This window comes from Ciconia boyciana, chromosome 10 (genome assembly GCF_034638445.1).
Source record: "Ciconia boyciana chromosome 10, ASM3463844v1, whole genome shotgun sequence".
NCBI classification, from domain to species: Eukaryota; Metazoa; Chordata; class Aves; order Ciconiiformes; family Ciconiidae; genus Ciconia; species Ciconia boyciana.
The window spans coordinates 22733334-22759580 of record NC_132943.1 but is presented as its reverse complement, the minus strand read 5'-3'; the positions used below and the strand labels follow the sequence as shown (position 1 = coordinate 22759580).

Sequence of the window (26247 nt, the reverse complement as noted above, 5' to 3'; positions counted from 1 at the left end):
TTCTGCCCTCTCAGTCCTGGCTTCTGCACTGCACAAAAATTCAATAGCTCTGTGTACTGCAGCCCTTTTTCTATACCAGCCTTATTTTTTTCATCCATACAGTTTGATGAGACAGTTCTTTTAAGATGGTGTGCCAGCAGGTGGTATTGTGCTGGAAGAATTCTCCTCTGGCTTGGGTATGAAGGTTTGGAGTTCTGCTGACTTGAGCCAGTAATTGCAGCCCTTTTCATCTTACAGTTTAAAATTTCCAGATGGCCTAAGTGACTTAAGAGCCTCAGTCCCACAGTCACGTGACTAAAACTAGCTGCCTTTTGTGAAGAATTTAGGTTTCTAATGCTTGAACACGGTGAGAGTGTGAGTTCAGGAAGCCAAGGATTCATTTCCCCAACACTCATGAATGTAACTATTTACAAACAGTAGTAGTGCCAATGTTATCTACATTCATGTATGTGCATATAGACGTATCAAGCTACTCCTGACATTAAGCATTAAAATAGAAGTCTCAGTGTGTGGAGTAAGTTTGTAGTAGTGTATTTACTCAGCTGTACCATCTGAGGTGAATTAGCATTTAATTTTGTTACAGGTGGTGATTTGCAGAAATAACTTATACCATGACACTTGACTTTAGCAAAATACTTGAATATTTATTTAACATTTCTGAAAGTTAAGCTGGATGTTTTGTACATTAGAATATAAACTTGGATTTTATGATTATTCTTCCAGATGGAAAAGGAACAGCAACAGGACACAGAAAACGTCCCTACTCCTCCTTCACTGCCTCCCAAGATTACTCTGAAGAGGGACCAACCATTAGCTTATACAGCAACAGAGGATACATTTAAAGACACTGCCAATCTTGTTAAAGAGGACTCTGTGGTATAACTAGGTAACTGATCTAGGGAAAATTAGGCACATCCATTTGCACATATATTTTTTATAAACAGAAGAGTAAGGTTCACATTCAAATGCTTTATAAAAATATATACATCTCTTAGCCAATGGCTGGAGATGTATGTTGAAACTATGCCTTGTTTTTTAACAAATGCCAATTTCTATTTTTATGAACAATTATCATGATGTACTATATGTATATCTTTGCACTGAAGCTTTCTGAAAGTAATGTTATAAATATATTGTACATTTGTAAATTTTTGAAAGATTATCTTGTCCGGTGATGTTGCTAGTAGAAATCTGTGTGGAATTGGTCATATCTTTAGGGATAAATTCATTATATAAATGTTTAAACTCAAAAAGAACCAAACAAGGCGAATATAGGAACATTACTGATTTACAGGATCTTTAGAGTATATATTTATAACAGCACCTTTTAAAAGTTCTACTGGTGCTCTGGGCATCTTTACCACCTATTTTATATACTACTGTATGTAAAAATGGGTGTGTCTGTTTATCTTGTGTTAAACAAAAGTTGGAAGAGTCAATGCAGCATCATTATGCTGAATAGTTACCTGTGCAAAATGTTGTTCTTACAATATTTTAACTGCCTAAGATAAAATAATTTCCTCTCAGTCCTTAAGACACATACGTTTCCTCCAGGTTCCAATTAACACCATTCCATTAATAGTGTTCTTAAAAAGACCTGATATATTTAGATTTTAGTGCCACAAGTACTTAATTTAATGAGATTTTCTCTTGCTCATCAATGGAATAGCTCTATTCTTGGCTGGCATCCCTGGAAGTAATTTGTACTATTAAATGAATTAGCTAGATTTCTATAACAGCTTATTTCCAAACAGCAAAATACAGAAGATATTGGTTCATTTAAGAAATTTTTCAGGTTTTTTAATGTGAAAATTTAATTTTATTGACTATTTATTTCCTGAGGTGGACATTAATAGAAAGGGAAACAATTTCTACTAATGCAGTCTTTGTAGTTATCTGGTTATTTCTATAACCTGCCATCAGAATATACTGTACATCTTATTAGCTTTTCTATTAATTAGCCAAGGTAGTTTCCACAACATGAACCATTTGAGGAAACTCTGAGTACCACTGCAGGAACATGTTATTCAGCATTCCTGGCTAGCTACTCATACAATTCAAAGACTCCTAAAGTTATAATCATTGAGACTTCTGCTATTTGACTGTTTTGTATCTGAGTTCTCAAAATATATACTATTTCTAATTAGAATGCTTATAATTACTTTGTTATGTACTTTGATTAGAAAAGACAACTGGAAAATGATGCTGCTGAATAAATCTAATAAATGTATTATTTTATCACATCCTGAATCCCTAATTTGTGTCAAGGCTCTATGTACTTTTTTTCAGTTGTGGAGACTTCAGTGCCCTCTGAGATGAAAACAACAGTGCTTTAGATAAAGTCAAATAAGAACAGTGCTTACTGCTTCACACAACTGTCTAAAGTTCTTGATATAACACTGACATCGTATCACTGTAAGTGTGAAAACTGCCCCATTACACACACATTAAATAAACTGGCCCTTGAAACAGGAAACTCTTATTATTGATTGTAAGAGAGACCGACTGTCAAGGTAGTATGGACATAAGCGATTAAAACCTTAGTTCAATTCACTTTCATATCTGAGTGCTTTAATGTAGAAAATTCCTTAGAATCTGGGACACAGCATACACATCTGTAAGGCTATGAGAAAGGATCTCTTGAAAGGCAGGTTGCTGTTCTTAGGGAATGAGTTCGCAATGTTTTTTAAAGAGAGAGGGCAGGGCTAACATTTCCACAAGACTTGCCTCCAGTTGCATACCACAAGAAAAAGTAGCATCAGTTTTGTGAATAGTCTTTGTCAACAGAAAGATTTGGAACCAGTTCTGGAGAAAACTGCTATTATGTCAGCCATGTATCAGAGAGACTTTTTTTTTCCCCTATAAGGATGGTAACTTTTCAGATGTGGAAGAAAGCCATCCCTGGGATACTGTATAGATAGGTAGTATGTAGAATTGATTGTTTAACATACCTGATGGTGAAGGATTCCTAAGCTTCAACTGGGCCTCTTTCTCTCAGTGTGCCCTGCTGATTATGTAAAATTTAATTTTTGACATTTTGTTCAACAGAAGCTTTAGATTCTATTCCTAACTTTGTTTTTTCACTTGTATTCTTTTTCCCTTATGAGGACAGTCCCTGCTTGGATTCTTGAATTCTGGACTCATTTTATTTCAAAGAAGGCTGCTTTTTAGAGATTTCAGCACCTCCCTGCAATCTGCCACTATAGGGCTGATAAATTATACCATTGTCTTCATGCACATTCTCTTTACAGCTGTCAGGCCAGACAGAGATAACTATCTCTGCAGGTATTTATAACGAAATGAAGCAAAATAAATTTATTCTTAAAGCCATTTGCCAGAGAATAGAACCTCAATGAAATACTTAAAGGTTACTAAACACTTTTTGTATTCTGTCCCTTTCTTGCGCATGTACAAACACACACACACGCCCCCTTTCACACACACAGAGTGATGAAACTCCTTTTCTTACATTTGGAATTCTGACCTGCACATGGTATTTTTGTAAGCTTAATTGAATTGGACATTAATGATTAATCACCAGTGCAGCTCTTTAGCAAATAAAACCTTTATCCCTTCAATTTTAATATCTTTAGGAACACCAGTTTGTGAGCCTCTGGCCAGCAGTTTAACAGATAGAAATAGCGTACAAGAGGCACAGTAACCTCAACTAACATTTTGCCATTCTGAACACACTGTTTGTACAGTTGAAATAATTTGCCATAGCATACGCTAATGACCTGTTTAATCTAATGACTGAAATAATCACCCTTTTAACTTGCAAAGCACACTGAGGATGAAAGAAATGTGAATGCATATTATTTTTAATATTTTCTCCATAAACTATACTAATATGAGGAAGAAAGTTAAAATATGTTTGGATACTCTGTTTGCATAGTAACAGAGTACAATGTAGTTTTGATTTTTTCCTGTAATTGCATATCTGTGAAATAGCTTGTGTTTTATCTCTACACAGTTGAATAGTCAGGTGATTAGATGTAGTCAAATACTGCAGTTGTAATTTTTGGAATATATTGCAATAGCTGGGCTTTTTTATTATTTGATTTCACGTCTTGTGTTCAGAAGCTTGTGAAGTTTAGTAACTCCTGAATATGACCATGAGCAAATCCCCCATGATATAGATGACTAAATCTCACTCACTGTGAGGTACATATATAAGATGTATGTTCTGAAAGGCCATTGTTTTATTTCAAGTTCACTAGCAGCCTATATGTTGATGAAGTCTACTTGAAAAACTGATTCTTCTAGTGATTTTATTTTTCTTATTTTAAAATATTTTATTAGGTGAGTAGTATTAACCAGCTTTGTAGCTGAATATTTTATGAATGAAGATCCTGTAGAGGTATCATTTCTGAGCATAAAAAATGACCTTCAAAAACATGCTGGATTTACAAGCCTATCTGCTGTCTCAGAAATTCCAGGTAAAGGAGGGGTGGAGAAAGTGTCTTCTGAAAGGAATTTAAGAAGTCTAGTAACTGGTAAAGAAGAGGATATCTGGTTTTGACAGGATTAATATTTATTTCCGCAGAGCTGATACTGGTTTAATACTAAATATTAATTAGAACTCCAGGAACTGATCTCCCACTAGCTGCTGGAGCTGGAAACGTCATACACAGCAGCATGTCAGATAAACAGCTTGGGGCATAGGAGAGAAACAGCCAAAAGAACTTTGCATCCCATCCAGCTCTGTATCGTGTCCTGGGGTACTTTGCCATCAGGGCATGTTCCATGTATTTTATGACCTTAGAAATATCAGAGTCACACAGTCTTTTCACTGATAATCTTTGAGCTTTTATATCTGCAAAGAAGAAAATAAACCTGAAAGCATTTATGTGCAACATTCTCTGCAAGAGGATTCGTTATATTCAAAGGTTTGGCTACAGCTTCAGGCTTGCTTTAAACTACTGGCTCAAGTACTGAGAGCAGTATAGCTACAGCAGAGCAGAGACCAGAAGGGCTGCAGAACACCCAAGAGCCTGGTAAACAGAAACCTCCCTGGCCCATATTGTGAGCCAGATGTTCCCTATAGTAAGTGCAGCATGACACAGCACAACTTTTCAGATATCAGTAAGCCATAAACTTAGCATATAGTCATAGCAATTCATTCCCCCTGGGCATTCTACCTCAAAGTATGAAGGGACTAAGGATGGTAGTGTGACATCACATCTCACCAATCTCATACGGGAACTAATAGCACAGGCCTCGTCTAACATACACATAGTCCAGAACAGTCAGCAATGGGTTCTTAACGAATGTTAATGAAGTCCAGCAAACATTCACAGAATCACAGATTGGCTGAGGTTGGAAGGGACCTCTGGTCCAACCCTCCTGCTCAAGCTGGGTCACCTAGACCAGGTTGCCCAGGACCATGTCCAGGCAGCTTTTGAATATCTCCAAGGATGGAGACTCCACAACCTCCCTGGGCAACCTGTGCCAGCGCTCAGTCACCCTCACAGTAAAAATGTGTTTCCTGATGTTCAGCAGGAACATCCTGTGTTTCAGTGTGTGCGTGTTGCCTTGGGTCCTGTCCCTGGGCACCACTGAAATGAGCCTGGCTCTGTTGTCTTTACAGCCTCCCTTCAGGTATTTATATACGTTGATAATATCCCCTCTGAGCTTTCATACAGTCCTTTTTCTACTTACATTCAACAAAGTATTTTTCTCCATAGGAGTCCCTGGTCTCAGGAGTCAATCTGTTCCAAAGTCTTAAGAGGTATTTCTCAATGACATCTGAATTAAGTACTCCTGCCTTAAAGAAACCATGCTCAACAATGCTTACTTTCACTCCAAAATGCTGCATCTCTATCCTAGAAGAAAAAAAATACCAATAACCATCCCTGACCACCCAATAATGGCATAACCATTAAGCATAAGTAAGTTGAAAGTCCATTACATAAATGAATATTTGAGACTTTGATTCTTATCTTCAAATGTCAGAATAATTTTGAGATGTTCAAATTAGCTTCATAGCAGTGTACCTATCTTGTAAAAGTGCAGCAGGCAATTAATGCTGAGGGGAAAAAAAGCAGTGTCAAGTAGATTCACAGCTTTCTCTGTGGCTTACGTTGGACTGATGCAAAGAATGCGGCAACCAGCTGCCTCTTAGCCATATATTATCAAACTAAAACTTTTGATTATTTCAAATATTGTTGCATCATGCCAGCTTCCAGTAGGAACAGATTATTAAAGTGCCTGGGAAAAAGTAAAAGTGACCAAAGTTTTCAATTGGATTACAACTTTATTCTCCATCATATGGTTAAATGGCTATGGTTAAGTGATTAAATGTTAGTGCAACAAAGGTTAGTGTGTTTTCTGGTAGCATGGTTCCCTCTATGTAATTTTGAGTTGCAATGCAATTCCTTTGGGATGAAAATGGCCTCTTTATCTTGCTGGGCAGCTCAAGAGACCCAGGCAGCTACATTCCAAAGTATGCAAAGGAATGGACCACGTGTACATTAGCCATTAGTTTATATTATATTTCCTTGGGGCATATACTTTCTTTATATAAGCATTCATAATGGTTTGCAACCAACCTTCCTAGTCCTTGTGAAGACTTGACTCGCTGGGCTAGGCCTTGGCCTTCTCACGGCAGTACAATACAACTGGCTTCAGTGAAGGGTGCTCAGCTTAATTTTCTGAAGTTACAAGTACCTTTGGTAATGTGGTTGCTGTCTGGAATCGCCCAGCTCAGATTGTTGCGGAGCATTAGAGCAAAATAAAAGGGGTTGTAAATGGGCAAGTACAACTAAGTACAACTTGCCCAGGAAACTCTGGGTTTCTGACCAGGCTATATTGTTGATTTACTTTCATGTATGCAGTGGATTCACATGCCTGAAAGCTGCATGCTAGCCATTTGTCCAGGATCCAAAAATTTTTCCCAGTGCAGTTTCCTGGTGGGTCTGTTCATAGTACTGGAGATTGAAATCCCAAACAAGTGACCAACATCCTCTTATTTTCCTTTCCCCCTTTAATCAAGATTTCCAGAGAAAATGAGAAGGGCAAACATACAGTCACCCTTCCTCAGCACATCTGGAATCTGTTCTTGGATTTGTGCATGTATTTCTAGTTACTCACCGTAAGGTGTCAGAGAAAGCTTCCATGCCCCATTTGGACAGGCTGTAGCCACCCCCTACAAAAGCCATGAGGCCTTTGGCGTTAATTAGATTGACTACTCTTCCCTCAGCTTTTTTCAGAAGCGGCAGAAGCTTGAGTGTGATTTCAATCAATCCCAGCAGACTAACATCCAGCACTGAGTGGAAGTCTTCAATCCTCAGCCAGTCAGTGGGTGCTACAGGTGCTGTTCCTTCAGCATTGCTCACCAAGCCAAAAAGCCCTAAGAGGATTACAAAACCATTTATTTCAGTATGTGGCAATATTTTACCCTAGAGTTTCATATGTAGTATTGGGAACCAAGGACACAGTCTGCAAAAACTTCAGTGAGATGAATACAGTTGTCTGGGGTTTGCTTGTAAGATCTACTCTGTACACCTGGCAAAATTTGCTGAAGGCCTTAGGCAATGACTCTAAAAAAGCATGGGTAAAGTATTAAAGGAAAACTATCTTGGTTGGAGATGTAGGCCACCATACTGGGGTTTATTATCCAGATCCGCTCAAGTATGTGGGCTCCTAATATACACTTACATTCTTGTGAAAATCAAATAGTCTACATAAAAGTGATTTTTCTGGGTTGGAGTCTAAAGTTCTGAACTAGATGTGCGGAATTAGTCAGTGCTTCTAAAAATATTAGCTTAACCCTGTGTGTTGATAATATTGCTTTACTGCCTTATAAATTACTTGAGGAACTTTAGATAAATAGTGACACTTCCAAGAGTTTGCTGAGGACAGCCTGTGCCTGAAGGGAGAGGCCGAAAGTCCAGCACTCAGCCTCCATAAAGAGTTTCTCAGGCTGAGGTGACAGCCTTAGCAGTGGTTACCCTGACTGAGAACATGCAGCCTTCCACAAGCTGGAAGCAGGGGCCTGCCGGAGGAGGTAAGCACTATCCTTGCCTTCAGTCACTACATTCAAGAATGGTCTGGAACTGTCATGATGAGGCCAACAGTCTTTTACAAGCTTTGAGAAGAAAGTCCTACTAGTAGAAGATATGTGTTTTTCTGTTTTGGCTAGTTAATTCATTAACAAGCCTACTGAATATTTGGTATAACTGTGTGTTACAGCTGGTAGCTGCGGTGCTGTGATGCTCTGTGGCAGCCCTTAACAATGTCTAGTCTGAGCTATTGGTGCTGAGAAAGAAACATGTATTGCTGCGGCTGAATATATTTACCATGCAGATCTTTTTATCACCCTTTGCCAAAACCAACACTTAAGTCTTGTTTTTTAACTCCACTCATAGGTATCCAAGAACAAACCCTTCCTCTTTTAGACTAGTGCTCAGGGGTGTAGGATAGCAGTAGTGAGAGCAACCTATGTAACAACTCTAAGAAAACTGGCTGAAACAGCAAGTGTTTAGCTGTTACAGTCAGTGCAATTGTTGTTGTGTGCATTGCAAAAGCCGGACTTATTCAGCCATGCAAAAACACTCTTCTGCTTACTAGAGGAGGGCTGAAGAAGCCCTGCACCAGCCATTTTTAATTGGGTGGGCTGGTTTTATTGTCAAGAAAGTTCTTTCTGGTACCAGTTAGCACCTTACCCCCCACTGAGATTCTTCAATTGCACCAAAAAGACTCTGAAAAACACACCTGGATCCAGATCTGGTTGCCCCGGACTGAGCAACTAGATTTTTAGGCACCCTGTTGGTGAAAGCGAGGGGAAGCCCAAAAGCATTGCTGGAGAGAATCTCTTTGAACTGAGAAATGACAGAACTGAAGAGTGAATGGGTTTCATCAGTAAGATGAAAAATGCCTCTGTGGAGAAGCACCAGAACGTTTAGCTAGACCAGATTTGGTTATATTGAATCATTTTTCTGGGAAATTACCTTGCCACTTACCCTTGCCAGCCGTCTCTTCGGTCACAAACACCACAGCCCTGGCAATGCTGTTGGAGTCAGCTAAGTTCAGGTTCACTGTCTTCAGTGAGAGTGAGGAGCAGGACCGTAGCTCTTGGCCTCCTTTTTCTGTGGCACATGCAGCAATGACACAAAATCCCCTTTTGTCAAGCCATTTAGCCAGTGAGTTTCCAAGTTCAGTGTCACAGCCTGTTATGAAGACATGCCTTCCACTCAAGTTTCTCACTCTGTGACTGTCTCTGATGAGCCAGTAAATGATAAGAGAAAGTATGGAAGCCAAAATTGCTATGTGCAGTGAGTCTGAAAGGGAGAGCTACAAGCAAATAAGTTAGTGATCTAGAAATGCAATGAAGCAAATGTGCTCAGCCAACCCCCCAACGTCCTCAGACACAGTTCCTGTAAGGGGCTTTGTTTCTGGTTGCAGCCCTTCCAGCTCACTGTAAGTTAGGGGAGAGCAGGGATGGAAGCTTTGACACAATGGGATCGGGATCCATGAATAATACGTGCCTTGGCAAAACCTTCCCTATCCTCTTTTTCATTAGATTTCCACTGTTTTCGAGCTTTGCTGACCAATCTTTCTAGTCAGCCCTGTCCCTTCAGGACGTTTCAGACTGAAAGGAATGACTGCGTGACTTCTCACAGTAGCGTCTGGGTTTTTTTGTGGACACTGGTGATTGTTTGTGCTAATACTGGAGAGAGGAATTCCTCTGTGAAGAAGGACGACTCTCTTTGACCACCTGTATGACCACTCTCTTTTGACCACCCAGGCTGCTCTGCTAATCTGTAGCATGGAAGCAGAGTGACCCCAAGAACAACCAGAAAAGCCTAAGCTGTAGTGGTGGGTCTGAACACTAATTCGTTGTGTGACTCGTGTTGTGTGATGGTGAGTGGTCTGCTTTCTGCCCCTTAGACAAGGTAGACTTTGGGGCAGTGCCTGAGTCTTCCATCTCCTTCCTCATTGCCTGTTTAGCACTGATATATAGCACAGTAGAATATATTATACAGGAAGTGTGTTTGTATAAAGAAATGGGGAAATGCATGGAGATGTTGCCCTCAAAAAAAAAAAGCACTGAGGGAACACAAGGTTTCCTAACTCTGGTGGGGAGGATACTGTTTGCTTATTAGAAAAATTTTTGATAAATGTAGAATACAGTTCTTGCCATCTAAAATCTTCATGACTGATTACTGTATTTCTATTTGCATTTTTGGTTTGTGCAAGAATTAAACCAAAATAATTCATTAAAACCTATATTTATGGGAAGGCTGGTAAGCATTTTCCAGACATCCTGTTAAAGAGAAACTTTTTTACAGGTGCTAAGCAGTCACCTGTTAGTCTAGTTACCTACATATGTGTAGAGGTGCAGGCATCTGGCCTTTAAAATGTGATTGTATTCAAAGAATGAAGTAATACTTTAAAAAAAAGGAATTTGTGATTATTTTTACATCCTGAAAGTACTCAAAGAGGAAGGGGTCTTTCTCCTCTAATCATAGTTGTTTGAAGTTAGGCATTCATTTGGCTGATTTTTTGTGTAATATCCTTGCTACCTTAAGACATGAATATTAAAGGCAGCCCAATGTATTAGGCCTGGTTGCTAGGGCCCGTCTGGTGTTCTTGTTCCTAGTGAGTTCATGGAGTGATTTGGATTTATTCTGATTCTAAATTTTGCTGTCACCTCACCAAGTAGGAATGGAAGGAATCTCAGAGTCTGATAGTGAATTAATGCTGGACTCTCACTAAATAATTAAATCAGTCACATAGCTGATAAATGATAACAAGAGACAACATTCATTGCCACTTCATGATCTTATTTTACATAGTTGGGTGCCTCAGTAGCCATCAATATGGACTTCTGAGCTACTGGTTAATGCACTCTGATTTTAAAATGTTAAGCAAATATATACAGATAAGAGTTTGCTTCTCCTTCCACTGTAACGTACAGAGAGGTTCCCACTGAATTTTTGGGGTGTTAGATTGGTCCCTGGGCTGCACTGGTTATTTTAGCAGCACATCTCACTGTTGTTTTGAGGCTAAAGGCCCTCTAGTTCAGGTACTTCACTTAGATACTTGGGTTTTTTGCTGTGAATGTCCCTGTTAAGTCTGACAAGGATTGCAGTGTTCTTGAATGTGTGCACTGTGGAATCATCTTTGTAATGTTTCACTGAGTTGGTGACATTTATTTTCTGAGGGGACTCACAGTGTACTCTGACAAAGTGCCATTAAAACTGTGTGAAAGAGCTCAGGCTAATTCATGCTTCTGTGCTGCAAAATAAAGTCTGAAAAGAGGATGTTGCAGCAGCCGATCATAGATATACCCCCAGTTCGTTTGCAATGACGTGCCAGGCAATGACATTTCCTTTGACTGCTGATTTAGAATTTGGAGCTGAGCTAGATGCAAAGAGAGAGAGGAGTTGCTACCAGCAGGGTCTTGTAACCCCACGCCAATAAACCTCAGCAAGCTACTCAGCAAGCTAGTGCTGTGATATATCATTTTAGGATTCAATTCACCTTTTTCCCAATACAAAATTAAATGAAATAATTAGAGATTGGGGGGAAAAAATCAACCTAATTGGAAACAGGAGCTGTAAATCACACCTTCCTTCCTTGGCTGTGCTGTAGGGAGGAAGCAGCGGGCAGTGAGCTTACACTACTGGAAAGCAGGTCAAATTTGAAACTGGGCTCCGTGGAGAAGTCCTGGAGTGTCTGGCCAGGATGCCTACTTGGCTCCTGTAAGAGAAACACCTGGGACTGCTCTGGTTAGTGTTAGTCCCTGTGTTTAGGTAGCAAGCTCTGTCTGTAAGACAAGGGGCTCTAGGGGTGACAGCTGAGAGGGCGGTGCTGTGTGGAGCCTCCCGTTGTTCCTCTCTCCCCTATCAGCCCTGGACCAGTGTTCCTAAGCCTGTAATCCCTAACCGCCTAGTTCTCCCCCAGTACCAGTACTCCTTCTCCGATAACACATGGACATTCGGTGCTGAGCACCACGGGGGGTCTTGCTCTGCTGGAGCCTTCTGCCAGTATTTATTCTGCTAGATGACGTCATTGCTGCTGGAAGGAGTCTGGGGTCAGAATCAAAGGAAATAGTCTCAGTTAAAGTTTTCTTCCAAGAAAATTGTCTAGTTCTATGAATGTACAATGTTATGCAAAATATTTCTTGTTTGATAATTGTGGAGCACTAAAAAAGCTACTTGTCTTCCAGGGGCATATTGATTTTGAAATAGTTGCCTGGAGTGGCAAAGAGTGTGTTTCCAGAGAAAATGTCAGCATGATATTTCAAGAGTATTGATATATCTTCATAAATATTGAATTCCGATTACTCATGTAACCAGTAAATAGCTAAAGGCAAATTCTACTTGCCATTAAAACTTTGATATTTGTCTGGCAAATTGAGAACTCTTGGGATAGAGCTTGGCTTCTTACGCCTAGACAAGTGCCATTATAAAAGCAATTGATTTTAGAGAAAAGCAGCATGACTATACCAAGAGCCCTTTAAGATCCCTAAATGACTGCAAAACACAGCATCCCTCTGCTTCTCTGCAATAAAGGAAACTGAAGCACACAGACTGTATTGAAGGGGGGGTGTTTGACTCCCACAGCAAGTTTGCTTCGGTAGTCAGGCCAAAGAACCTCAGGTTGGGGTGAGGTTTGGGCTCTGCTTTGGATTCCTTCATCCACCACTGTGCTGGCAGGGCAAACCTCCAGAAGTCAGCGCTCTGCAGTGGGTTAGAGTGACCTGCCACGCATGCTGAGGAAGAACTGCCAAGGGGAAATTTAGGGACTGGGGTTCTTCAGAAACAGCACTCATGTAGCACTCAGTGGGAGGTTTAGATGTATCGGACAACAGTCTGATTGATCACCCAACAGCTCTCCAGAGTCTAGGAAGTACAAACTTTAATAATCGGTCATCCTGCCAGACCTACAAACCCCTTGGTCTTCAGTTAACAAACTGAACAAATATGCAGGCACAAACACATCACATCTCCCACTCTTAGGTGAGCTATTCCTGCACGTGCAGGGCTTTGCACTTTTGTTTCATGGAAAAGGAGTGCTTTTTCGTATGCTGTGTAAAAATGTCAGTGTGATAATTCAGTCTGGTGGTCAACAGATAACTTAAGATCTTCATTAATATATCACCTTCAAAGAAATACATCTCCAAACTCTCCTACTCAGCATTTTGCAGGGACATGAATGTAGTCTGCTACAATGGGAGCTGATTTTCTTGGCATGATTGTATCTTTCCTTGTATGGCTTGCACTTCAGATTTTTACTACAGCATCGGTAAAACACCCAGGAAAATAAAACCCTGTAAACTCTTAGGTCACTGACCCAGTAATTCAAAATAAAGGAGCAGAGAAAGATTCCACATGTTGGGAAGAACATTTCTGAGTTAGCATTTTATTCAGAACCTGTAGGTGCTTAGATAAGCCATAATTGTTAAAATCATTCTAGAAAGGAAGGAACTGCATGTTCTCTTGTCTGTGCACTCAAAAACAAGTGCTTAATTTGTTCTCTTAGCTATTCTCCAAATGCATGTAACAGGTACTGCTCACAATAACGACAGACATGAGTTCTGTTTTTCTGCCGGTACTCACATTCTGGGGAGACATCTGCAAGCTCAGTCTATACCTCCAGGTGCTCGCGAGTTGCCTTCACCTGTTATTTCCAGTGTCAGGACATAGAAACTGCCCAAGTCAAAGTCCTAAGCTTGTGCATCGAGACCCACATGGTGAAAGTTTCCAGAAAAATCTCACTGTAAATTTTGTGTCTGGTGGTGCTTTCTGATCGCTGTACGTCGGCTGACAAGCACAGCCCCTCTCCCTGCTGTTGATAATGACTTGTGCTGTGATGCTTCTACCTTAGGGACTTACTTGGTATTAATCTTCTGTATATGCTCCGTGCCTGCCGATCCTACCTATGTTGTATAAGCATTGCCGCCTATATATAGTAATCTACAGAGCCTCGGGGACTGTCAAGACTCATTAGGGAGAGCTAATCTACTCAGCTGGGAAGGACTGATCTGTGCTTTGTCTTGAAACCGGCAGGAGTCTTTCCATTGATTTAACAGGGCTTGGTTCAGACCTCCACCTTTTCTCCTGCGCGTGATCAAGTTGTTATTGATATGACTTAATCTTTTAAGATACACCCTTGTATGTGAAAACTTTCAGGGATGAAATTATTTTTTCTAGTCTAGGGGCACCTTTTTGCTACTAGAAACAAATCAATTGCCTGAGTAACTAAGCAATGTTTTTCAAATAAAAGCTCAAATTCTACAAACTGTACAAACAGAAGCTCTACAGTTGGTGTGGGAAAAGGCGCTAACATATGACTGCTAGGCTGCTTGTTTGTTTGCTACCTGGCCTAGAGTCTGCTGGGCACTTCTGATCCAGCTCTGAGTGCTATTGCGCAAACATGTAAGCAGAACTCCTTTTCCGCACTCTTCATGCCTCCCCATTTACAGCGCTGTGCAGTGCCGGCTGCTGCAGGAAGCCAGGAGGCTTGGGCAAAGGCCTTTCTCAACACCAGAATGAATGAATAAGCTTTTTATGAAAATTGATTTGAAACTAACTGAATGAGGAGGAAATTAAAACTGGGGAAACCAAGCAAGGTGATAGGATGGAGCTGGAAGTGATCTGGCCCCGTTCAGTTGAGCGGACCATGGCAATGGCAGCCCATCCCAGACTGGCTGGTGACCCCTGCCCGGCTGCTCCCTGCCAGGAGCTGCAGAGTTGTTAGTTCATCCTCTGCTTGGTGGGCAGCTCTTCCCCCTGCAGTTTCTCTCCCTGCTCATTTTGGCTTGGGCCTGGAAATTCTCACTTCTGTTGCCACTCTGCACACCAGCCTGAGCTGCGGTGTTGGTTGTTACTGCACTTTCAGCACTCGGAGCAGTCAGGAGATGTCCGCAGCTTGCCGGAGACTTGTGGATTCAACAGGTGGCTGTCAGAGATTTCCTCTCCAGGACAAGGCTGGCAGATGTGCCTGCTGGGCCTGCCTAGGCCTGTCTGGCCTGATTCAAACAACAGGCTTTACAGCATGGTTGAAAACAGCACTCCACCCGCAGGCAACGCCCATTGCAGGGGAACATTTCCCCAGCAGTGTCAGGTCAGGGGTCCTGCCATTGTAGGTAGCAATCCTTTGCCACACAAATGTATGAGAGAAAAACATAAAAGGAGTTTCTCTTTCTCTACTGCTGATTTTTTTCCTCAGCAAACTGCTTTTGAACTGTAGAAAATAATGTCAGAAAGCTGAATAGATCCCGCTTGGAAAACATTGAAATGGGGAATTTTCCAATAAGTTCCTGTTCTCACAGAGGATCCTCTGACTTGCTCAGAGCACAGCATGCAAGGGAGCTTAACAGAAGAGAAACCACATAAGCAAAGTGTGAGCTCCATATGTAGCTTTCCGTTAGAGAGCTTGGCATGAGACAGTCTTTCATCTGCAGAAAGCAGCACTTGACTGTCTGATTTCCCATTGACTCCTTAGGTGTTTTCATAATGAAATCCCTAACTCCTAGAAAGGATGTGGAAGGAGTACCCTGCTTGAAGCATAACACTGGGGAAGGAAATTTGGTTCTCAAGTGAAAAGCAAGAAGCTAACGTTATTCCTGTTGGACAAATGAAGGTTTTGAAGCGCACCTTTGTGTGCTGGCTCTAACAAGCTAACTGAAGCCAGGTCCCGTGGGTGCAGTCCCCAAGGACATTCTGACCTTGTGGAAGTCAGAATGGGTCTTCTCCAGAACAAATCCCTTCTAGTCCCTTAAAACGTATGTCTAAATATTCACCTGCTTCATACAGTCTTGCGAGCAGGACAGGTTTTGATAGCCATAGCAGAGCACACTGTGGTTTGCTCATTTCCAGAAGTCACTGGCTTTTGTTGCTGGCATTTGAGTAAATGAGGTGTCTGGTTCCAGGAAAGAAAATGCCAGCAGAATCTGGCCCTCCATACAGTGAGAAGTAATACACTGAGCAGCTGATATTTTTCCTACATTTCTAATTTAAATAATATATTTACAGCTAGTGTGCCCTGTCCCAAATTCCATTTGTATTTTTCTTTAAATGTTAACCTTTGCAGTGCTTAGTATCTTGCAGCAGCTGACAGTATACTTGTGGTCTGACAGGGACTGAATTAAACCAGCCAAACTGCAATTTCTAAAGATAAAGATCAGAGTAGGTGGTGTAATTTCATACTATCTTTTTTTCCCTAATCACTTTTGGCTGAGTAATGGGGGGGGGAGGGAGGGGGAAGCTTTAGCTTCTAGAAAGGCTCTGTGTGAAATGACACCAGGGCTGTCTGCTGAGTTCAGGGGACAAGATTCACATCCCCAGGGCGATGCTGCCTGCTCTGCAGGAGCCAAGAATTTCACTGACTGGGATGGACCGATCTCTTGCCTGGAAAGCTCATGCAGATTGGGACAGGGAAGCTACTAGCTCACCAGACAGCCACAAAGCAGCCTTTGGATTAAATGTTAAATAAAGAAAACTTGGGTTTCTGTCACTTTTATTAACAGAAAATTGGTTTAAAATAAAGTCTACTACAGCAATACCATTGATACCTCAGTAAGAGTAGCCACCTGACAGGTATTCACCTCAAACCTGCTTTAGAAGGAATAACTTATTCAGATAACTGAGATATAAATCAAATGACCCCACTAAAGCCTAAGCATAAGCTGCACTGGGAGAAGTAGAATTGATGTTTCGCAAGCTCCATAGAAACTAAATTGAAAACCAGCACTATTTGGATAGCCACCGGCTAACTTGCTCTTTAGCCTGATCATGTCACAGCAAATTCACCAGCATGAGGAAAGCATTTGTTTTGTTGCTGAGTAGTTTCTATGGCAGTGGGAAATGGCTTCCTGAGCAACGCACAGTTACAGACTTGATGTGGGGTCCCTGCAGTTCTCAAGCACTTTGCCATGATTAATTCCAGCGGAGCCGGGTCTTAACAGGCATTTGTGTCAGGAATTGAACAAGAGCAGCACCTCTCTGCAGGAATTACTCAGCATCTCACAAAACACAAGGCTATTATTTTTATGCCAAGAAATAACTCCCAGACTCGACGTCTTGCAAGCTCAGATTATTTTTTTTTAATTAAAAAACCCCCTTAGCTCTTCACTATCTTAATTGCAGGTATTGGGCCCCTGTAATTGGATCCACAGTCTATGTTTGTGGCTATGGTTCCTTTACGACAGAGGGGTAGAGCTGGACTTTAGGCATCCTCAAGATCTAGCATGCTGATGAGGAAAATGCCTCACCTAAGCCATGCAAAGTCCTGTGAGTAGGAAGGGGTGTGAATCCCAGCCAGCTCAATGACTTGGGCACTTTCTTTTGCTCTCTTTCCAGTTAGGACTGTACCAAGGAAAGGCAACCACAGTTTCCTTGGCCTCAAAACTGAATTGGGGTGACTACTAAAGAAAGCAGTGTCAGGAAGAGGATTTTCTGCCCTCCTTCCTAGTTTATATTGCCAGAGTTCACTTCTCCCAGAGGACAGCCCTGTTTCCTTTCCCTCCTCTGCCTGAGATGACTGAACTCTTTCTGCTGTAGGGACTTAAAGCCACATTCCCTATTTTCCTGGGATATTTTTGTCTTATGGTCTTTGTGAAAACTGGAGTCTTCAAGGGTTCCCAAACTGAGCACCTTAAAGGAAAATGAAATAATATAATGGTTTTTTAATAGTAGCAGTTATTGGAGAAATAGATATATTTCTTACATTTATAGGGATGTGTGTGTATTTCATGTACAGTTTGTATCATGCCAATATAAAGGACAGATCTCAGAGAATCAGCCTTGCCTGTGATGGGGGATATATTGGCAAATATTTACTTTGCATGGGAAACTGCAAGCTCTACTCTGTTCCGCAGCAGTAGGCAGTCTTGTATAACCGCAGGCATTCTTGAGAGGAGATTCCAAAACAACTTAGCATCCTACCCAACAACGTAATGGGCACGTGGATGGAGGCTTTTTAGGGCATGCTCCATGCACTGAACAACTGGTGAAATGTCCTTGTTAAGACAGATCTTGGACAGCTTTTGTTTCTTTGCTGCATCTGTAAAGCTCAAAAAAAGAAGACCGTTTAGTGACAGCCAGGCAAGGTGACTTTTAACTCTTCCCCCCAATGATCTGTGCAATTTCACTAAGGAATTGGTATTTCTTTTTTCTCCCTACACAAGAATTTGTAGCAGTTTCTGAGGACCAAGTCTCTGTCCATAATGACCTTGTGATATAGTTGACCCCAAGAACAGTCTAGTTACCCTTAATTGTGGAACAGTTGTGGCAAAACCTGGCCTGTATGGTCTGAGGACAGGCAACCAGCATTGTCAGTAGCTCAGAATAAACATAAGTATGTAAGAGGCAAAGGGAAACAGAAATGCTGTAGTTGTAAAAGAGTCTCTTGTAGTAAGGAAATTAATTGCTTTGTGGAAAGTTGTGAAACACAATTGCAAAGAAGAAATCTGAGGAACAAGAAAGTCCAAGGATAAAAAGACAAGCAGCCCCTGTTCAAGCAGGCTTAGCAAGTGTCTGTCAGACAGGTCCTGAATGGCTTCATCACCACTGGGGCTAGCAGAAGCAAAGGGAATTGATCTCTATTTGATTACTAAATAAATAAACAATAATGACAGAAAAACACATTGAGCACATTGATTACATCATCAGATAAAAGTTTTTTCTGTTTGGGAGTTTGCTCAAAAGCTTCATGCCAACACAAATAATTAATCTTTAACTGAGATTTGAATAAAGCTTCCCAGAACAAGTCTTTTGTGCGGATAGTCATATTGTGATGCAGATGCATTTGAAGAGTAACTTTTCACATCACAGTCTTTCCAAAATGTCAGAATGATTAGAAGATATAATGCTACTTTGCAAGGCTTTCTCAGCAAGAAATGCATTGCTTCTTATGACACAATTGTCTGGAAATTGCCTCACCTTTCTGCAAATACTCCTCTCCATATTGATCTTTAATATCAGGGGGAAGCTTATTCCAAATAACCTCCTTCTCTTTGATAATCTTTGCTGGATTGGATAACGCTGTTTTGAACAGTCCAGGTTGAATGCAACAAACCTTAACTCCAAAAGCTTTCATATCTCTCCTGCAAAGACAGCCCAATGATTTAATTGCATTAGACATTATTATTAATACTGTGGGATTTTTTTCTGTACTAACACTTTTATTTCTGTCTTTACATGTCACCCCAGCACACAAATACTGTGAGGTTTGTTCATGGTTGTGAACTTTCAGCTTGTTATCCCTAAATGAAAGAGGGATGAACTATCTTACCTGCTTCACCGAGTGAGAACGTGCATGGGCAGTGACTGTGCAGTAGTTGACACAGTGTATTTCACATCCTAGTTCACCTTGTAGTAGCTCATTAGTTATCTGGCTCGTCTGTAAGACTGGCTGGCTGCCTAAATGCAAGTATGTAGAGCCATTTTACATGTCTTAGGAAATCCCTCTTGACCTCTGGCTGATGCTCCAGATAGATTGGTACAGTTACTTCTGGCCCCATCTCATATCTGTCAGCCCTTGTGAGTGTCCCGGTACCTAAAATGGCACTATGTGTTTAGGCACACAAATTGCTCCCTGTCTGTGCTACAAGAAGAAGCCATAGTGGTCCCTAGGATTAGTTTTCTATGTTCTCTAGATCTCTCTAATGATTGGTATAACTAAGAGAAGACACTTTGGACAACAAAGCTTAGACTAAAGTTACTATCATGCAATAACTCATGGTATGTATTTTTTCTGGATGGGTGGCTGCTGGAAATTTCTAGGTGCACTTTTCAATTAGGAGAATTAGGTTCATATTGCAAAGACATCTCAGTTGGCTTGAGTGGAGCTTCCTCTGCAATAAGGCCTCTGCGCACACTAAGATAGGCTAGTTGTGAATCTGTAAGAGTACCAACTACACTGCAATAATACTTGAGGACAGCTTGTGTGCCTGACAGGTTTTGTACCATTTCAAAAGTGTCATAATCTGTGTTGAGCAAAAGAACTAAGAAGAATTAATCCAAAGTGTCTAATGTTTTTCAATTTTATACCAAGTGCCAGGATTGTAAATCAGCTCCTGTTCTGCATGTGCCAGTTTGTAGTTAGTATATGAGCCTTAGGAAAAAAAAGAATGGTCTTTGCTCATAGCGAGTGTTATACCTTAAGCTGTCATTAAATCCTTCTACCCCAAACTTTGAAGGAAAATAGCCTCCACCACTCAGTGCTAGGCAACCTCCAACACTGGATACATTTACTATCCTTCCCTTTGCTTTTTTTACCAAGGGAAGCATATTTATTGTAACATTTATGAGTCCAATTAAATTAACTTAAATTGGTTCTCTAAAGTGCTCAATATCCAACCAGTCTGTAGGAGCTGATGGCCCCATAATCCCGGCATTATTGACAAGTCCCCAGAGACCTGTAGGGAAACAAAGAAGAAGAAAGTCAGGAAGCAAATTTTCACCTAATGTATCAGATTAATTGAACTGGGTGAGAATTCACAGAAAATCAGTGAGGGACCAAGAAGGCAATGAAAATTTGGAGGAATTGCTTGAAAATGTCCTACAGCATTCAGCTTTATTCTCAGTGTCCAGGTTTTTTCACCATGCTTTCCATCACCCTTTGTGTAGTCTTCCCCCGCCGCAGCATTTTGGGCAGGGGGTGGTGTTGGCTTTTTGTGGGAGGAGGGGCAGTAGAGGAAGGCCAGGTATGGCAAAGAGCAACTGTATTGGGTGACATGAAATGTATAAGAAATAGACCTGGTCCTTAGTAGAGGTAGAGTGTCCCGAGACACAGGTAAGTGTGCCCTGGTTCTGAGATGGGTGAGGTGCCAGGACAATAAAGAACAGCTCTTGATAACAAAAAATTTTAAAACATCCTTCTCAAAGGTTTGAAAACAAGATGGGAACTGTGTGACAGCAAAGGCTTTCACTATTCTTTTTGCCCGCACTGACATTTTTGTTGTAGCAGAGAACTTATGCCTCACATTGACTGACCTGGAAATGGGAAGGATTTTTTTTTAAATGAACAGCCAGCTCCAAGAAATGCGGTGGAGGCAGGGAAAAAACCAACTAGATTGATTTGAAAAACATTTCTGAGCCCTCAGAAGTGGGAGGGGAAAATACAAAAATGTAAAACCAGTTCTCCTCTTGTATCAGCTGTTAAGAGTTGTGTGAAGGAATACTTTTGCTGGTCTGACATTACTCATAGTTCTTCTTGGGGAAAAAAATAACTTTTGGCCTGAAACCAAGCAGAGTTTCAAATAAAAGCAATTTGGCAAGTTATAAGCAATTTTATGAAGAGGTGAAAGGTCAAATGGAGATTGGAATTTAGCATTAAGTATAGTTGGTACTATGGCACATCATAATAGACCAGATTTAAGACTCAAAGTTAGCAGAATCCAGCCCATAGGATCTTGGGCCTTTGTAAACTCTACTGCAATACCACTCCTACTGAAATCAATTAGCATCAGTAACAGCAGCAGCATCTTGTCTTGCACAGCTTGTTGGGTCAGAGATACAGGATTTTTCTATTTTTCAGATGGTCTGCAAGCAATATTCCAAAATAGTTATATTCAGATTTTTTCAGTACAGTTCATATGTAATTTTTGCTGTTGATAGAATGAGTGATTACTTACAAGTAATTTATTCCATGTAATCAATTTTTAAAATAAAAACTCTTTAAGCTTGTTAAGCAGAATTTAATTCCCTAGCCAGGTAACACAGCATGAGAAGTGCTGAGCACTCGTGCCATAACCCAGATATGCATGCGAGTGCAAACAGTCCCAACGAAGGTTCCAGGAACTGGATTCCTGTTCTGACAATGATGTATCGATAAGCCTGACTTTTTGAGCACATTCCCAAATATTTACCTACCACTAACTAAATGTATAAAACACCCCTCTAGTGAGATTTTCTTCCATGTTTCCGGAAGCTGACAAGACATCCACACACACTTGTCAAATGTCAATTAAAATAAGCTTTGAATGTAGCATGGTATTTTTAGGAAAACTCTATTGCTTTTTTTTTTTAAGACAGATATCCTGGCACTCACCTTCTGACTGAACTTCAGCTTTGACCCATGCAGCCACTTTCTTAACCCTGTCTGAATCTCTCACATCTAGCAGCACTGTCTGAAGCTGCTTCGAGGTCACAGCTTTTAGCTCTTCAGCTCCTGTTTCAGTCAGACAGCTGGCAAAAACATGGAATCCCTTTTTATCAAAAATCTTTGCTGCCATATTTCCAAATCCTGTGTCACATCCAGTGATGAATATATATTTTCCGGTGAGATTTGTAACCTTCATCCTGTCTCTTGCCCTCCAATGCCACCACAGAGAGACAATGCCAAGAAAGAGTAATACGTAGAAAAGCATTTTTACTGAAGTCTTCTGGACATGTTCTCCTGAAATGAAAAAAAAAAAAAAAAAGCTGCTAGTTTTTAAGGGTTTGTTAGTTGGTCGTTTTTTTTTCTTTTTTTCTTGAGTTGGCTAACTGCAACTATTCAGAGAAGCAGGCACAATTCAGAGCAGTGGCCCCCTTATGCTAAAAAAAGCAAACAAAATCCTTCCTTGAGCAGAAATAAGAACTGGAGATATATTGTAATAAGGTTACAAAGAATAATGCATATTAGGTTACTGCTGCCAGGTCAGTAAGCTCCCATTGAACGTGTCTGGGAGAAACGCTGACTAGAAAAGAGTAGCAAAAATGAAATATTTGCATGGAAGCCAACAGAAGTGTCTGAACTTAGTGTCGGTTCACAGAAAATTAAAGCGTAAGACTGGGGTCAGCTGGCAACAAAAGGTCAAGCAAGACTGGCAGGACCCAGAACGTTTCTTATTACTGTGGATACTTAAGCAATGCTAGCCAGGAAAAATGATTTACTTTATTTTACTAAAACCTTTGGTTGTCAGTGCCAGACTCTCAAGAAAGAAGGTAGCAAGTACTGCCACTTTGCCTCTCAAGAAAATAAATTCCCACCAGCTAGGCCGTGGGAGTGTGCATGCGGTCTCTGAGCCCAGGAAGGAGGGTGCAGGTTGGAGGACTTCACCTGCCGGAGTGAAGCTCAGGCAGTGTGACAACATCAGTACTGCAGAATATGTTTGGGAAGAGCCTGCATATCTGGGATTATACTCCAATTGACTTAATAGTGAATTTATAAGTAACTATTGATGATGGATGAAATTCTGCTTAGAGAAAACAATTCAGTTATACTTCTTCCTGAGCACTCATGGCCCGGAAAACAGGAGATGCCTAATGCAATCGACTGAAAAAATAATTCTAAATAGACATAAAGGAGTACAGATCTTTTTAGAGATTGCTTGCAGACAATCCACCTCTGCAAGGGAAGATGCAATGAAGTTGCATTTACTATGGCCAAATTCTCCTCTGGCAAAACTTAATTTAAAAAGAAATTGCAAATACCTGACATGTTTTTAAGCATCATAATAGGAACAGGAACGCTGCTTTTATTTTCTGCACGTAGAACTGCTTTCTGCTCTGACACAGGAGGTTCAATATATCTGAATTTTTATTGCAAGCCCCATGGCTGCTCATGGTGCTTGTTTACATAAAGATGTATGCCGGTGAAATGCAGCTTCTTGTGCTGGCTGGAAGTTACCCAGAGTGTTGCTAAAGTTGCAATGTAGAGATGTTAGTTTTTGTTGCTTAACTTCCTCTGCAGCATCAGTAGTGAAGAAAATTTGAAGAAGTGATTAGGTAACTGCCCTCTCCGCGTAGTACTTCATGGTTCCTCTTGTAAGACAAGGAAATTTTTCTCTTGGCATATGTACGCACGCATAGCAGACTCAGCACAGCGGCTGGCCTTCCTTCTCCTTTGACCCTTATTAAAATTACCATTCTCTTTATAATATCCCTTGCTCTGCTTGAAGTTGCCATACTCCTTCGCAGCCTTCCTTCACCTGCAGCTGAGCAACGGTCTGGGCAGTCCCATCAGAGCCAGGGCCAGGCTCCCTCCTGGAGGCTGCATGGAGACCTGCCTGCCTTGGCACGGAGGCACTGTTCCCCTGCCACTCCTGCCTTCCCACACCTACCTGCCCCCGAACCTCAGCCATGCCAGTTAGCTGCACCTCGTGCATGCTAAAACCAGTGCAGGGTCCAGCCATGGCAGCAACTGGGGAGCCCAGGGTCGGAGAAGGTCTGAGAAGAGCCCCTCCAGAGAAGGAGACAGAACTGTGTTTCATCATGCCCTACTTCAACTATAAAGTAGATATAAAGTATAACCAGTAAATTAACATAAATAAAACAGAGTTTTGGCCTGATTTGTAATCTGTCCAATAAATAAAAATAACAGCCAATTTAGATAGACTGAGGGAAAAGGCTCGCCTAGGCCTGTTTTTAGACGTGCCTGCAACAGGCACGTCTACAAACGTGGGACTTGGACAGTCAGGGTTAACTTCTGGTCCCTGTGATCTTTAAATAATGGGTTGGTGGGACTTTATATCAAATTAATCAAGTGCTGAAATTACAAGGTTTTCAGTTAGCCTCCTTTGTACAGGCTGTGTTTTCAACTCCAGCCTGCCAGGGAGACTGATAGCTCCAGCGCCTGCCCACAGTGGCCCAGCTTTGCAGTGTAAAGATCTACCTCCAATTTTTTATACGGGCCACAGACCAAAAAAGAAAAAAAACCAAAGGGCTCATCAAGAAAAAATGTATTTTTCTCTAGTTTCCAGGAGGGAGAGTGATAAGAGGCACTCAGTCAGAAGCCTCAAAGACATTTGAGTGGCGGTGTTCAGAGCGGTTGGGAAAGCGGAGGCGCAGGGGACAGGCAGGCTCATGTGGACATGCCGCCTTCGGACAGGACCAGGCGAGGTGACCGCAGGGCCGGCTGCCCAGAGGGTGCGGCAGACACTCTTAGAGGTGTCATTTTAAAATAATTTTTTTTTTATTTTAACATGTTGAGTCACTTAATTTTGATATAAAAGTTATAGTTTGCATTTTAAATTTACAGGGGTTTTTTTGTTTTGTTTTGTTTTGTGTTTTAGAAGTGTTATTGCTATCTCTGCTGTTTTTATTTGCACAAGTGTTTGGAATGGAGAAAGAATCCTTACCGGCTGCCAGACTTGGGTAGGATCAACGGGATAAGTGAGTGCATGTCCTGCTTCTGGTACTTTCCAAGAGCAGATGGTGAGAGGCTAACTTTACAAAGGTGAGTAACTAGAGGTAAGCCCCTTGCTGCCTACCTCCCAGCCTCCCTGCTGGACCCACTCCAGATGGTATTTTGCAGTTTCAGTATAGCATATTTTTGTGACCAAGAAATAAATATACCATGACTTAAGTGTCTCTGATCATGATTTAGACCATGGGAGAAGAAATAAGTTTGTTTGTTTCTTTGTGCTAGCCTCCCACCTGGAGGTATCCACTCCCAACAATTACCAACTTGGACTTTCTACTTTCCATAACAGGAGAAAGTCACAGAAACACTCCCATTGTGCCCAGAGGTGCTTTCCTTATTTCACTCATTTCTTATTCACTTATTTCTGTTTCACTTATTTCAGGGAAAGTATCTGCTATTCCCCATTTCAGTATGAAGAAATGTAGTTTGGTTGCAAAAAAAGGAAATTGACTTCTTATTAATGAACAGCTTTTTGCTTGCAGCAAAAATGATAAAACCCAGCCATCAAAAGAGGAAGTCTTGCTCTTAGGTGCAAAGAGAAGGTTTCCATGCAGAACACTTGCTAAAGATCTTTGGAAAGGACAGTAACTTTTTCAAAAGTCATGCTGCATTGAAGGAAATAATGTGCATATCCACCTCATGGGATTGACATAATTCTATTTTTAATAGCATAAATCACAAATCAGTACGCTCAGTGTAAAATTCACTTTGCATTGTACCAAGTGAATACTAAGCATGTTTGTATAATTGCTGTGGTGCCAAGAAAAGAATGAAGACGCAGCATGTGGGTACTTGCCAACCTGACCAACTGTGTGTATACTGACCTTTCCTGCAGCTTCCCACTCCTCCAGTCTTTGCCCTGATCAGAGTCCTGCAGAAGACCTTGTTCTCTTCCAGCCCAATTTTGTTGGTTTTGTCCTCTAGATACCTTTATAACTGTCATATTTTTTTAGATGAATTTCATAAACAGTATTTAACAAGTGACACTCCAAGAACAGATGTGGAAGTCATCTGCCTAATAATTCAAGCTGCAAACTGTATCTACTTTATGTCAAATGTCCCTTACCTTAAATCAGGGTACCAAAAGAGAGCTGTAACTTGCTTTTTATTTAGAGTTACTTTACTTTCGCCTTCGTACTATTTAGGTGAAAAAATTGTGATAGC

At 41.1% G+C, this 26247-nt stretch overlaps 3 protein-coding genes across 3 annotated transcripts in view; 1 reads left to right on the top strand and 2 right to left on the bottom strand.

The window, feature by feature from the left end:
* LRP2 (LDL receptor related protein 2) overlaps window positions 1-2142 on the top strand; it is a 133270-nt gene extending 131128 nt beyond the window's left edge. The window contains exon 79 of the mRNA XM_072874134.1: window positions 724-2142. Coding sequence (XP_072730235.1) covers window positions 724-882 — 159 coding nt within the window. The 3' untranslated portion in view covers window positions 883-2142. The remainder of the gene's footprint in view (window positions 1-723) is intronic.
* Window positions 2143-4565: 2423 nt separating this feature from the next.
* Window positions 4566-13162, bottom strand: LOC140657424 (retinol dehydrogenase 7-like). Its single transcript, XM_072874398.1, has 5 exons — window positions 13148-13162; window positions 8964-9294; window positions 7093-7351; window positions 5662-5825; window positions 4566-4816 (listed from the first exon to the last, which is right to left on the bottom strand). Exons 1-5 carry the CDS (start codon window positions 13160-13162, stop codon window positions 4566-4568), a joined length of 1020 nt encoding a protein of 339 aa, XP_072730499.1.
* Window positions 13163-17783: 4621 nt separating this feature from the next.
* Window positions 17784-22324, bottom strand: LOC140657413 (dehydrogenase/reductase SDR family member 9-like). The gene is given in 4 exon segments (XM_072874384.1): window positions 17784-18015; window positions 18894-19057; window positions 20113-20371; window positions 22006-22324. Coding segments are annotated over 4 exon segments (864 nt in total). The 3' UTR covers window positions 17784-17893.
* Window positions 22325-26247: the final 3923 nt, after the last annotated feature.